This window comes from Strix uralensis, chromosome Z (genome assembly GCF_047716275.1).
Source record: "Strix uralensis isolate ZFMK-TIS-50842 chromosome Z, bStrUra1, whole genome shotgun sequence".
Classification (NCBI taxonomy): domain Eukaryota; kingdom Metazoa; phylum Chordata; class Aves; order Strigiformes; family Strigidae; genus Strix; species Strix uralensis.
Genome location: NC_134012.1, coordinates 96,178,771 through 96,191,923, shown reverse-complemented (window position 1 = coordinate 96,191,923; position 13,153 = coordinate 96,178,771). Strand labels below are relative to the sequence as shown.

The window sequence follows — 13,153 nt, the reverse complement described above, 5'->3', positions numbered from 1 at the left end:
GCTGCAAACTTGTGATTCAAGTATACCTGCAAAACCAAAAAGACTCTCACCCTACCTGGTCCCTATTTTACCATCAGCAATGGTGGAAGAGATGATATTGGTCCTGAAGCAGCTCTCCAAAGTCTACATTCCAAAGTAAGTTTTCATTTCTAAAATTATGATTCAGGTACAAGATTTAAACAGTGCAATTTGGGACAGTTATGCTGAAAATCTGATATGGTAAGCAGCTGTTTGGAATGCTTTTGTGCTTATTTCTATTTGCAGCAGTGATAAGCAAAAAGCAGCTACGCACAGAAGGTCTTCTTTCTGCTATCTCCTAGTACTACACAGTAAAAACATATAAGCCTACTATTTAAAAAACAAAGAAATCAGCAAGTCAGTCCATTTTCAAATACTACATTTGGATTTAAAAGGGACTCTATAGATTCAACACACACACTTGGACTTTACGCTGGCAGCTAGAAGTACCCGTTCCTTATGCACTTGTGCAGAGTATCTTTGCAACTGAATGATTATGGGTCAAGATTAGAGGTTGGTCATTTGCAGCTGATCAGATTTGACTAGTCTTATTTATAAATACATAATATATTATATATATTAAAATAAGGCACATGTAGCTTATTCCATGAGCATTATCTCACTGAAATCTGTAACTAAAGATGACTTCTAAGGACCTTGCTAATACATTGTTCTACACTATTCGTTCCCTAAAACGACAAAATTAAATTGCAGTAATATCTGTGTAAAAATAACTCCACATTTACAAAGTCTGTGCACCAAAACTTCAAGGAAAACAGGAAGTAATTAGTTGAAACATGCCATTTTCATGTCCATTTGTTAAAAAGCCCTAGACAGCTTCTCAAAGATATCTTGCAACAGGGAGTAAGAGTAATGCTTCATACTTGGATTGGTGTCTCATACATCCGAAGAAGAGACAGAAAAAAGCAGTAGCACTGACTTCTTGTAGCTGCTCTTAAAGTGTAAAGATGGGATAGCTTTACAATGACAAGTGACTGAGCAGGAGGTTTGATTTTCAAGGGTTATTGTACTTTTTCCATTGATTATTTTAGGTGCATGCTGTGTCTGGATAGTTGAAACAAGCAATTGATCAGCAGCCAAGAGGATTTATGGCTACGTCAGCTCAAACAGTGGCTGCAACATTTTTATTTTGTCACTGAGAAATTGAGATGTCTGGAAAGAAAACAAAGAATAAAGAGACTAGGTTTTTTGGTTTGGTGGGGATTTTTTTTTTGTTTGGGTTTTTTTTTTGGGTGGGGTTGTGTTTGCAGTTTTTTTAAGTCATAAGACTTCAGAGTTCTGGATGTTTGAACTTTCTGTAGACTGAATGTCTGAGATGTTGCTGAAACGTAAGTGCATAGTTTCTATCAAAGTGATAGAAATAAGCTAACCTACTAACACTTATCTTGAGAAGTATTTGATTAGGTCAAGCATTTGGCTTCTAACCACATCAATTCAATCATTTCAATTTAATAACACTTTTTTCTGAAGCCAAGCATTATCTTTGGCCCCTGCAATAGAAGTATGTACACTAAAGAACTATAGTTAAGTCATACACTTAAATATTCTTAAATTCAAGATACTGAAAAAGCACTGAAATAATAAAAAAAAGACATTTACAAATGTCATTGCTCTCAGGATAGGCTAGGATTCTTTTAAGAATTTTGCAAGAACAGTTTGGTAGGTTTATGTCACATATCCCACTCCATTCCCAATTCATGACTTATCTGTGGCTAATATTCATAGCACATTATGATCATACATATTAGTATTTTTGATTATTAGATGCATCTACAAAGGATACAAATGAGAACCATTTGACTAATTTAGCCACGTAAAAGGCACCTAAGTTCTCTATTTTAAGATAGGTATGAATATACAAGTAAATAGCTGGCTGTGTTGTATATATACATATACATGTACATTAATACACATATACAGAGACTTTCAAAGTACAGCTCTATTCATCTCAGCTTTCTTCAAATGAGAATTCCTGTCTGCAAATGCTTACTCAGAAGGTGTGCAGATGACTAGTTTAGGCATCTAATTTAATTCTTAAACCACTGAAGTGAGAATAGAACCTTAGCTAAGTAATCTTAGCCGTCCACTATCTAGATGAACTATTCACAACTAAAGCTCCCCCTTAAGAAAGCACATATCTGCAATGACATTTTGTTTGTGCTCATAATATAACCACAAATGGAATCTAAAAAAAATAATGAGCGCTTTATGAACTTTCATAAAGTATACACTTGATTAATACTAAAGTGTGTAAGTTCAATATTCTAGCCAACACCGTCAAAAACTACAAACACAAATCAAACAGAAAAACAGAGCAGATGATGAACTTTATCTCCTCCCCACCACCATAAACAATTCGAATCACAACTTATAAACCATAGTTAGGCTTTTTTTTTTTTGTTTTGAACACTGTACTTAATGCCCTACAAATCTCCTTTCTTTGTCTAACAGTAAAGTGTATTTGTGCGTTTTAGAAACCAGTCCTCTCCTTTTACTAGTTACTCTGTTCAAATGCATATGGTTTTAAATTTACTACTTCATACTAAGAGAAATTGAGATTCTCAAGTTCTCAAGACAGGTCACCTTTTGCTGTGCATCCTTCTGGGCATTATAGCTTTGATTTCAATTAGGCATTGATACAGCACGAATGAACAGTTTCTAACATACCAGTACAAGTAGTTTGCCAACGTGGAATTTTTGCATGCTCGTGATATCAAGAAAGTACAAAGGTCTTGCTGGAAGAGATTGAAAAAAGCAAAATTAAGTTACAAAGAAGTCTAAGCACTTGAGAGAGACATGAAGTTGAGGAAAAACCCCAAATAATTGTAAGGACTTTTGAGAGATACATTCCCTTCTAAAAATCTAAATCCAATCCAACCTAATATTTAAATCATACTAGTTTTAATATTACTCCAAGTCCAGCAACAACACTACAAAAGTCTGCCACTACAGTAACATACTTACCAACATATCAAAAGTACATGTTCTCCAACAACAAACCTTTAATGTAAAGTTTCTATTTACAATATATTACATTTTCCTCCTATGCAATTATCTCTTGCTGTAAGATTCAGCCCTGAAAGGGATGTGCTACCCTATTTTGCATTCAGAAGACCTAAAACTCTTTAAAATGTTCTACATCTTAACATAAAGAAAAAGATCTGTAGAGGATACACAGCATTTAGCTGCCTTTTCAACATTTAATATTCCAACTAACAAAAAATCTGTGTATCCTCACTGATATGCTTAATTTGAGGCTTATTTTCTATGCAGTACTGAGACACAAAAAGGAAGATTTGCAACAGAGAATGGATCTTTAGTTCAAAGACCAATTAACTGAAAATCAGACTTAAATCACATTCCCTCAAACTGTCTTTACCTTCCATATTTCCCTCACTCCAGTCCCATTATTACTCTTCCACTTGTGGTATAAATTGAGTATAATCCTTGGCAGACGTAAATCAACACAGTGTCTCACTTAGGTTCAAAAAAGATGACACCCACACCAAAAAATATGGCTACAGGAAGAACAGACTGCAGAGATTAAAACATTTGGATAACAGTTTTCCATTAAAAAACCTGCTTTAAAATACCTCAAACACATGCAATTGTCAGTATCTAATCAGCATGTGATAGCCTTCACAGTAATTTTCTCCTTTAAAGGACAGTACTTTAATTTTATGAAGAATTCAATGCCCAGTCCTCCAATTTTGGTTAGTGTGACTACGTACGTAAAGAGATGGCCTGTAAAAAAATTAAGTTAAGGTATTGCTATTTTCTTAGCATTTAGTTTACGTTTATGTTCTCTGAGCACTTTAAGTATTCAGCAAGATACAGCAGAAAGACCTAAATATCCACAAAAAAAACTCCTAAAAACAGTACCAGATCACTAAAAAAAGTATCAAAAATACAAGGTAAAGCATTTGACTTACATCCAGGTTTTCATTGTCTGCAAGGTCCTTTGTCTTAGAAGTAAGAGGTGGTGAGGAAACAGGTGGAGTAGGACTCATGATCTGGGAACTACAAAAAGGAAAGCACGGAATTGGCATGATTCAAAATTCTTGCTTGGGAGTTAGGGGGCATGCACGGAAATAGCAATGCTTTTCACTTTCACAGCATAGGAAATTCAGAAAACGGGAGGAGAAGTGTATCTTTGAAGATAGCATCTCAACCCTGTTTCAGAATAAACTGCATGAACAGCAACTTTGACAGCTGCAGTTCCTGAAAACGGCAAAAATCTGTGCCTGGGTAGCTACAGAGCTTATGCCTGTGAAGGACATTGACTTATATCCAACTTAGCATTTTGTTTCATCTTCCATAAAAATAAGCAGACACAGATGGGAATTTAGCAAATCCGCATTTTCAGGATAAGCTTTTTTTTTAAATGTTCTTAAGATGAAATTGCTAATACAGAACACCTGCAAGCACTTGTCTCTGGAATGCAATTACACATAACAGAGTAGACAAACCCATGCTTGCAAGGCAAAATTATCAGACAGTAAATTTACCTGAAAGGAAGTAATCAAACAGCTCTACTAATGTCTAAGTGTCATTGCAGCCTCAAAATACACCATATATCCCAGGACACCCACTCTACAGCTTAGCAGCAAGATCAATAAAAAGCAGTATACTTGTAAAATGGAAAGTATACCCTAGTGATACAAGTGATTAGACATTGAAGCTTAAGACTAAAAATCCTGAAAATCTGTATTAAATATTCACAGGAGACTTCAGTTAACCAAGTTTGTGTGCATCTTGCTTAATGCTATGTTAATTAGGTATTTCAGTCCTTCTGGATTCCTGCAAGAATAAAAAGCATGCTCCCCCAGCTCCTTTACATTCACAGGACTCTCCCTACACCTTCTTCTGCAGGACCAGAAGAAATTTCTTTCCATTTCAGACTGATTGGACTTCTAGATTTGTATTCTTTGATGAAAGTGGGAAGTGGAGTCTCACAAAACTTCACTGAAGACATCCTAACTTTTGCAAGGACAGGAGGAAGCAAGTTTTTCCTGCTCTCTAGAAGTTGTTTTCCTTTTGTGTAGCAAGGTCAAAGGCCACAACTACGAGGTTAAGAATGTTTGCTCTGTAAACCATCTGTAGTCAGGAAATACCTTCCATGAAAACTCGGGGGATAATTTTTTTTATGTTATTGCTTCAGATTATAAAATAGAATGTTGAATATGCAATGGTCCCTAAAAAGGAAAAAGAATTTGAGGGTTTACAATGTTACGTTTCTGCTTTTCTACTGCAAATCTAAGCTTCTTACCTGTCTATTTCTGCACCATTAGTTCCAGATGTTGCCATGCTTTCTGACATTGAACCTTGACTGTCCCTCTTGCTAGGTTCCAGTCCATTCTTTATGTCATCAAAGTTTTCGTATTTCAATGCCTGGACTAACTGTAGCAGGTACATCAGCAAATCCTCATGAAGGAAAAAAACAAAAATCAATTGAGGGGCGTCAGTCAAAGCTGACTGGGACTCCATATATTTTCAAAATTCTAGTTTATAGAAAAAGTCAGGATTTAGTGACCTATGAAGAAATGGAAATTGGGGTCTCCCTAGCAAGCAATATACAATAGAAAAAACTGGTGTAGGATGGAGTTTGACTCCCAAAAGATACTGAATTATCATACTAATTCTTTGTTACTCTAAAATAGTAAGTGCTGATTAAGTAAATACTTAAGTGCAATTACTACTTTAAAGTTCTGTTTAGTTAAGCTGCCCTACTTGCTTCCAGCATCCACAAACTAAACCTCTCAGTCTGTGGCTCAGGAAGAAAATTCAAGCATAAGACATGGATCATGCTACCAAGAATTCAGATTCTCTCCTCCCTATGCACTATCTTTTTTTGTTGTTGTTCCCTTGTGTAGCTGATGATCCAAAAAAAAAAAAAAAAAAAGAACACATCTATTTTAGATTGAAGAATAGAATTTTAATCACTTGGTGTTTATAATAAATTTGTTCCCTCTACTACTCAACTGCTCTGTTTAGTTGCCTTCAAATGTTTTGTGAAATGTACATTTTTAAAGTCAAAGCAGTATGACCTTGGCAACTGAAGCAGGCTTGCAAAAATTTGATATATTTATGTTCCCTATTTTAAACGCTATTGATTGCCAAGGATTCAAGAGTTATGGTAATACATTCAAAGTATATTTTTTTACTGTCAAAATAGATAAATAATTAAAATTTAAGAGATCAGCATTTATTAAGTGGGCTCTACTCACAAATCACAGCTCATCATATTCTGATCAGTATACAATTTAGAAACACCTTATTTCCACAGATGCTCTTCTACCCTCTTCAGCAAAAGAGTATGACAATATACAGTTTCAATTTACCAGGTGGATTTGTTGAAAATCTTTTCATAGACTATTTAAGTTCAGAGCACTTCTATGCAAGTTAACATTCAAAATTTATCACTGGATTCTGGGGAGAACATATGGTTGTTTCACCTTGTTTGACAAAACCAGCTATCACTGGCTGTTCACACTAAGACAATTATCAATGAGTGCCACTTAATAATGTGAAGACATTGCTCCATAAAGAGCTGGTAGTAAATAGCATCACAGTGCATTTCATTTTTCTTTAGTTTTCCATCACTGTTACTCACTTAAATGCCTTAAAAAGTAGCAAACCTTTCAAGTACTCAATTAGACTAAAAATCCCGACACCAGCTGACTTTCACATGTACCCACAGATGAAGGTATACCTCATCATCAGCCTGCTGAAGCCTGGCGACAGCATAGCGCCGAACTGTTGGGTTTGTGAAGTGAGATGACAGAAGTTCTAGAGAGTCTTCCACATCCATGGGCTTCCACTTGCCCAGTAGCTCTAGTGCTTGCTTTGCCTCTTGTGGTAGCTCCCAGTTGACACATTTTAAGAATTTTGTCAAGGCCTAAATAGAGATAGGACAATTCATCAGTGAAAAGCCAGGTTAAACAAATGGTTTCAAAACTTAAGGTTTCATGTTAAGGTAGAACTAGATTCAGACTATATTTACATCATCAAAGACCTGGGGAACCTTACTGATATAAGTGGACCATACAATATTGGATTGTTTTAATACGTCCCAAAAAACTGCAGCTGAGTTATCTTCTAAGTAAAATGTAAAGTCAGTGGTCACTGCTCTACCACAATAGCCACTACACAAAAAATGCCCACTACTGGGGACTTATTTGGTTATTTTATTTACTTGGGGCTTATGTGCTGCTACTTATTCTGGTAAAGCTAAACCTTGTCTAAAAGGGTCTAATAACTCTTCTTTGCTGAAGACAGAATTGGCAACACTGGTATTTTAAGCTGACAGTCAGTGTTTGTAGAAAGACTGCTGTAGTAATAGCCAGTTCACGTGATTTAAGAGGGAAAATTACAGTCACTAATTTTTATATCAGTAACACATTACAGAAAAAATTAAAATAACTTTGACTAGCTTCTAAGATACTGAAGCTCTGTGTCTCTGCAAGGACAGGACATTGTAGAATGACTGCCAGATGAAGCACCTCTTGCATTAAAAAGTCCTCTCAATCATTCAACTTACCTTCTCCTGATTAGTAAGGTAATATCTGAACTTCCAAACTAGATCCTGTTCCTCATATGTTAGCTGCTTTGTCGGTGGATAACTCACTATGATCTATTAGATACATAGTCAGAAAGTCAGTTTAAAAGCATGAACAGGCATCATCAAGTCAAGAGACTACACTGTGACAAAGCACAACACTGACAACACAAAAATAGCTAGAAAAAAAAGCTTTTCAACAATACAAAGTTCTCATGCTATCACAGTGATGCTCCTCAGTTATGTGGTTGATTGGACTGGCAGTGTAGGCAAACATACAGTTACTTTAAGACTACCATTAACAACCTACATGATATGTGCACAATACGCATTCTTATCCCTCCCAAACTGTTTTACATAAAAATAAGCAAGTACCTTCTGCTCCTTTCTGAGTTGGACCCATCTATCTAAGCACTTGTAAGAAACACTTAACAACATTTCTTAATTAATGACTTTCTGTAAACTAAAATGAACTGCATTTTCCTTAAATTGTTGCCATAGATAAATACCAACCTACCTAATACAATTGAGTTTAGCCATCATATGATTGACTTACATTAAGCTGATCTCGCGTAGCTGCATTAGGCTTCAGATCATGATCAGAAGGTCCACTTCTTAAACTTCGAGCAAGCTTGTGATGTTTGCTTTCTACTAAGTTCTCCTAAACGCAGAGGGTCAGTATATATAAATACTTAAACTCCAGAGAAACTTACTATTGAAATGAAACCACCTAGCAAAGACTCACCAGTATCTTGAATAATGCATGGCAATTAAAATACACATCTATAACTACATTGTCTTCTGGATTATTTTTTCTTGTTGTTGTTTTAGAGGGAACTCCTTCAATAATATGTGGAGGGTTGTTGGGGATTTTGAGTCTTGCTTTTGTTTTACTTCACACATTTGCAAACCCTATCTTGCCTTTTGGTGAATTGCTGCAAAATGTAAGCGTCTCAGTCAACACATCCGTGATTGACAGCACCCAAACGTGCTAGCCACTTTATGAACATTTTTTAGGATGATGTTTGCAGTATAAAGCTTTGTATGCAAGAAAAACATCTCAAAAAGTTTTCCCACTGTTAATACCATGTTAGCAACAGTAGGAGCCACAATAGGAGCCACAGTGTCAATGAGATTTCAGCAGCCAAGGCAGTTTTCAGCAGTCAGACTTGCTCTTGCAGTGTTAGATTACACAGTGCTCAAACAGTGTTGCCAGTAGAAGCCCACTTACATTAAGGTTCCCAAAGCTGCCAATACCAGTCCCACTGAATTGGCATCCACAATAATGGAAATCTTTTCTAGAACTGTACTTAGGCACTGTCTACATGAAAGACAACATACAAGAGAGTGTAGGGAGAAAATATTTTAACAGACAAAGTGACCAAGAGTTACTGTACCCTCCTCTAAATTTCTCTTTGTCAGCTCCCTCTTACCTTATATTCCCACCCTCTGACCTCTTTTGCCAACAATCCCCCTTCCCTCTGCTTTCCTACACCTCAGAAGCAAGAACATTAGGTATACAAAGGAGGAGATGAACATAAGCATTAAATCAATTCTTGTATTTTAATCTAACAGCAGTAGCAAAAAACAAAATAAAAAAAAATTTAAAAGTCAAACCCAATGATATTTCTCAACTGGTCAAACACATCTTTCCAGTGGAATTTTAAAATATTGAAGACAGCAATATAGGCAAGCTTTCATCTCCATTTATGAAAACTTCAACAAAAATACTGTAATACAGATGGCATTACATGGAGCATGCTTACCATAGACATCTGGGGATCTGGAATCTTAACAATTTCAGAACTTGTTAAAATTGGAGATGACTCATCACCATCCTGAATGACAAAAAGTTGGAACGCATATTAAACATCTCAAGTTTTAGGAAAAAAACAACATGCCATATTAATGTATTATGGATTATACTACAGTGAAAGAATGATGCAACTACAACTTGCTGATTTTTGATAGCTATAAAGGGGAAAACAGAAAATAAGAAATGGATTTTTTTTTTCTTGTTTTTGCTAGATGATAAACAAGGTGGCAAAACAGATTAAGTTCATCTGAGGAGATGGAGCTTGGAAACTCATTACTATGCTGGCACACAGGTGAGTGGAGAGATTTGCCATTATCATTACATGTGTCCTTTGCAAGTACAAAGAGAAACCAAAGCGGAGCACATATTTCCACCAAAATGAAGTAATTTCCCAGAAATAACCACCATGTTGAAGAAAGTATCTCCTAATAGTTCAACACAGATGAATTTAGGAAGATACCCGTGTGCCTGTGTATCATGGGTTCCACATGGAACCCACAGTCTCTTCTACAGGTTTGTGCTGTGCTGCTCTGGAGCAGTATTGACAGGAGCCCTCTAGTTTTCCTTAGGGGAGTCTAACCTGCTGCCCCACAAGTGAGGGAAGGGAGAAGCTAAAAGTTTCCTATTTGAACCAGGGAGAAGGAAAAAATACAAAGCCTGCCACCACATGACAAAACCAGAAACTCTCTCACTCTTCCAGTCACACCCAGCAGTTTTTGGGTTTTTTTAACTGTGAAGTGTAACTAAGCATTAGTTGACATGATCTACAGAAAATTTCAAAGACAGTAAAACAGAAAAAACAACACAATTTGTGCTATGCTATATTTATACTTAGTTTGTTTCCATTTCTTTTGGAGTAAATTTCAGTTCAGAATAAAAGGGTTTTTTAATGTATCAACTTTTCCCTCAATAATGTAAGTTTTGACAGTTTTGAGATAACTCGCTCAGGTTTGCTTCTGCTCCCACCCTCTTCTTTGTTTTTCTCCTGTTTTTCCAATCACATATGCCTCTCGGGATGGCTTTGCTTTATACTTTTCAGAGGTAACTTTCAAAGAAGTGAGGGGCTTGTATCAAGGGAAGAAAAGAATCATTTGTCACTGTGGGAATACAACAGCAGATTGGCAAGGAGGATTGTAAACATGCTGAAGTGACTTGCAGGTGGGGTGTCGAAAAACACATATCATACTAATTGTTGTTTAGTTCTTGACAGGTAGAATGTCTGCGTTTAGATAACACAGGCCTGTGATAGACTCAGAGGCAGCTTATCGAACATCCTGGAGATTCCTGCTCTGCTGTGGGAAAGATCAAAGTGGAAAACTACGCCCGTGAAAATCCCTGATCTATACAGGCAGAAGGAGCAGGTTTGAGACCTTTTCTTTCTTCTCTTTCTGTCTAAGCGAGTGTCGAGCTCTGTGGTGCCTGTGTCCCCACCTGCGTGCCTCTGCCTGGGTGCTGCTGCAGAGATCCCCCAGGTCACCAGGTCATGAGTAGATGTACTCTTTGCATTTCATCTGTGGTGCTGTGGTTGTTCCCGAGTCCTGCCTGTGCAGCCTCACACAGTCACCAACAAGACACAGGAGTTAAAACTGCCATTAACCTTTCAGGAGAAACATTTTTTTCCAGCTATCTAAATGTTGTGTTCCTGACTACAGTAAAAGATCTCTTATTATTAAAATGCACATTCAGGAAGGCACTTTTATTACATTTATTAGTGCCCTATGCCTTTTTGAAGTAACAATTTTATAGTCAAAATAATGTCAAAATAATTACAGTATCTACACACACATCCTTTCTAGTTAAGGGAAATATAAATACAATCTGGCTGTGGCTGATGATGGTCCCAAAACATGAGCAGGACTGCTTTACCCATTACTCTTTCAAAAAAGTACGCATGCAAATGCTGAAGAGGATAAAGAGGACATGTACTTATAGCTTCCCTGTTTTAAAACCTTATTGTCTAAATAATGAACTTAGCTTTAACCTGATTGTATAGAATTAATAGCATTTCCAAAGTATTTCTATATTATATATTTCTATATTATCAAAACATTTCCAAAGTATTATAACAAAATACTACTGCATCACTGTAACAGTAGACTGAACTGGATCCACGCTGACAGATCAGCACTTGCCTTGTACTAAAACCTTTTCCACCTCATCAGACACAACTTTCAGATCGTGTTATACTAGTCTTAAAGTCAAATTACATAAAAAACAGTTGATTTGTTTTTGGGGGAAGTCCTTCTGAAAATAAACACATCTGATGCCAAGAGGTGACAGACTGATCTCTATCTACTAACTGGTTATTTTCCTAATCAAAACCTAAGACTGCAATCTGACTTGCCCTTTATAAAACAAAGGATTACCAATGCCACAGTGACAAACAAGTTTATATGCCACTTAGACCCTTCACATAAAAGCGCTCTAGGAAAAACTTGACACAGGAGTGGATTCACCAATAAATGTTTAAACTCCTACCAAGGTGTTTACAACATCCATATCCCATGTGAATTCTCTAGGGATAAGAAGTAATAACACCCATACTACTACATCATTCTCTCTGTGAACACATTCAGATAAAATAGCTGTAAAGGGAAGGAGTCTGACAAAGCTTTTAGGCTGGTAAAAACGGAGCACCTACCCCACAATCAAAAGCCTATGACAGCTATTACCAACTCAGAACTTACAAGGATGAGAATGACAGCATCACAATTTCCTAAAATTTGCTTACTTACAAAACTAAAAAAATGCACAAAGCCTTCCATCGCCTCACATCAAAATGTTTGTATACCCTCTAAAATGAAGACTGGGGATTTTTTCCAATACTAGTGTTAAAAGAATGATTTCTAAACTCATTGCTGGCATCTTTTTTAACTTTTCAAAAGAAATATTGTAATGACAGTGTTTTAAACTCTCCAGATGCAGTTAGATTATGCTGAAGAGCCAAGCTGAAAAGCTAGTTATTCAGCTCAGGAAAACTGTTCCCACTGTTTCACTGCATTTTAGAACAAAGCCTTAAGTTTCAACCAAAACTTGCTATGAAACTAAGTTTTGCCAAGCATTTGTAGGCCAAGTTACTGTGTTGAGTTAACATTTTCAACAGACTGTTTCATGAAATCTTCAAGAAGATACAAGGCCTGCGAATGATGTCAGCTGTTTCACTTGCCTTCCAACTAGATGAACACGCAGCTCTAATTCTCCATCACGTTTGGAGAGCATCCTGTGGATCACTGTGACCCTGACCATATGAACTCACTAAATGTAGGCACACCAATGCTGAGAGTCGACTCTAAATTAGCATTTGAGTTTGGTCAAGTGCTTGCTTTTGAAGTCCCTCTCCTCATCATACCCACGTAGCAAGCTTTAGTTCGCATCGTGGAAGTTTTAGAAATACCTAATATCCTCCAACCACCAACAGTCATTCAGTCCATGGGACCTGATTAAAGTGTAACAACACAGCGCAGATGTTGGGCCTTCAGCAAACTCTTCACTCTGTAAATCTGCTCCTCTTGCTAGCACAGCCAGAACCCAAGATGACCTGCTATTTTGCCACTGGGAAACAGAAGTAACATCAGTACTAAACAGCATTAACTTGCTTTAAACTACGTGACAGAGCTACAGAGGTATTTCACTACATTAAGGTCTGTGTGTGACTTTATATAAATATTAAGTCCATTTAAGAAAGCTAGCAAATTTGCAGAATTTTCTAAACCAGCAAAGTGGTTCCGCACTTTCCTGAA

General features: G+C 36.7%; 1 protein-coding gene across 5 annotated transcripts in view; it reads right to left on the bottom strand.

Moving 5' to 3' along the window:
• The window catches only part of PIK3C3 (phosphatidylinositol 3-kinase catalytic subunit type 3), a 78,162-nt gene that overhangs the window by 48,451 nt on the left and 16,558 nt on the right, over positions 1 to 13,153 (bottom strand). For 4 of the 5 annotated variants that reach the window (XR_012627036.1, XM_074855782.1, XM_074855783.1 and 1 more), the window contains 8 exons: positions 9,364 to 9,435; positions 8,829 to 8,918; positions 8,154 to 8,258; positions 7,580 to 7,672; positions 6,752 to 6,937; positions 5,309 to 5,463; positions 3,972 to 4,059; positions 2,707 to 2,774 (listed from right to left, as the gene is read on the bottom strand). Coding sequence is in view for 4 of the 5 variants with exons in the window: in XM_074855782.1 (XP_074711883.1) it covers positions 2,707 to 2,774; positions 3,972 to 4,059; positions 5,309 to 5,463; positions 6,752 to 6,937; positions 7,580 to 7,672; positions 8,154 to 8,258; positions 8,829 to 8,918; positions 9,364 to 9,435 (857 nt within the window). In the remaining variant the exon portion in view is untranslated. The remainder of the gene's footprint in view (positions 1 to 2,706; positions 2,775 to 3,971; positions 4,060 to 5,308; positions 5,464 to 6,751; positions 6,938 to 7,579; positions 7,673 to 8,153; positions 8,259 to 8,828; positions 8,919 to 9,363; positions 9,436 to 13,153) is intronic. The other variant, XM_074855784.1, reaches the window with a different exon arrangement.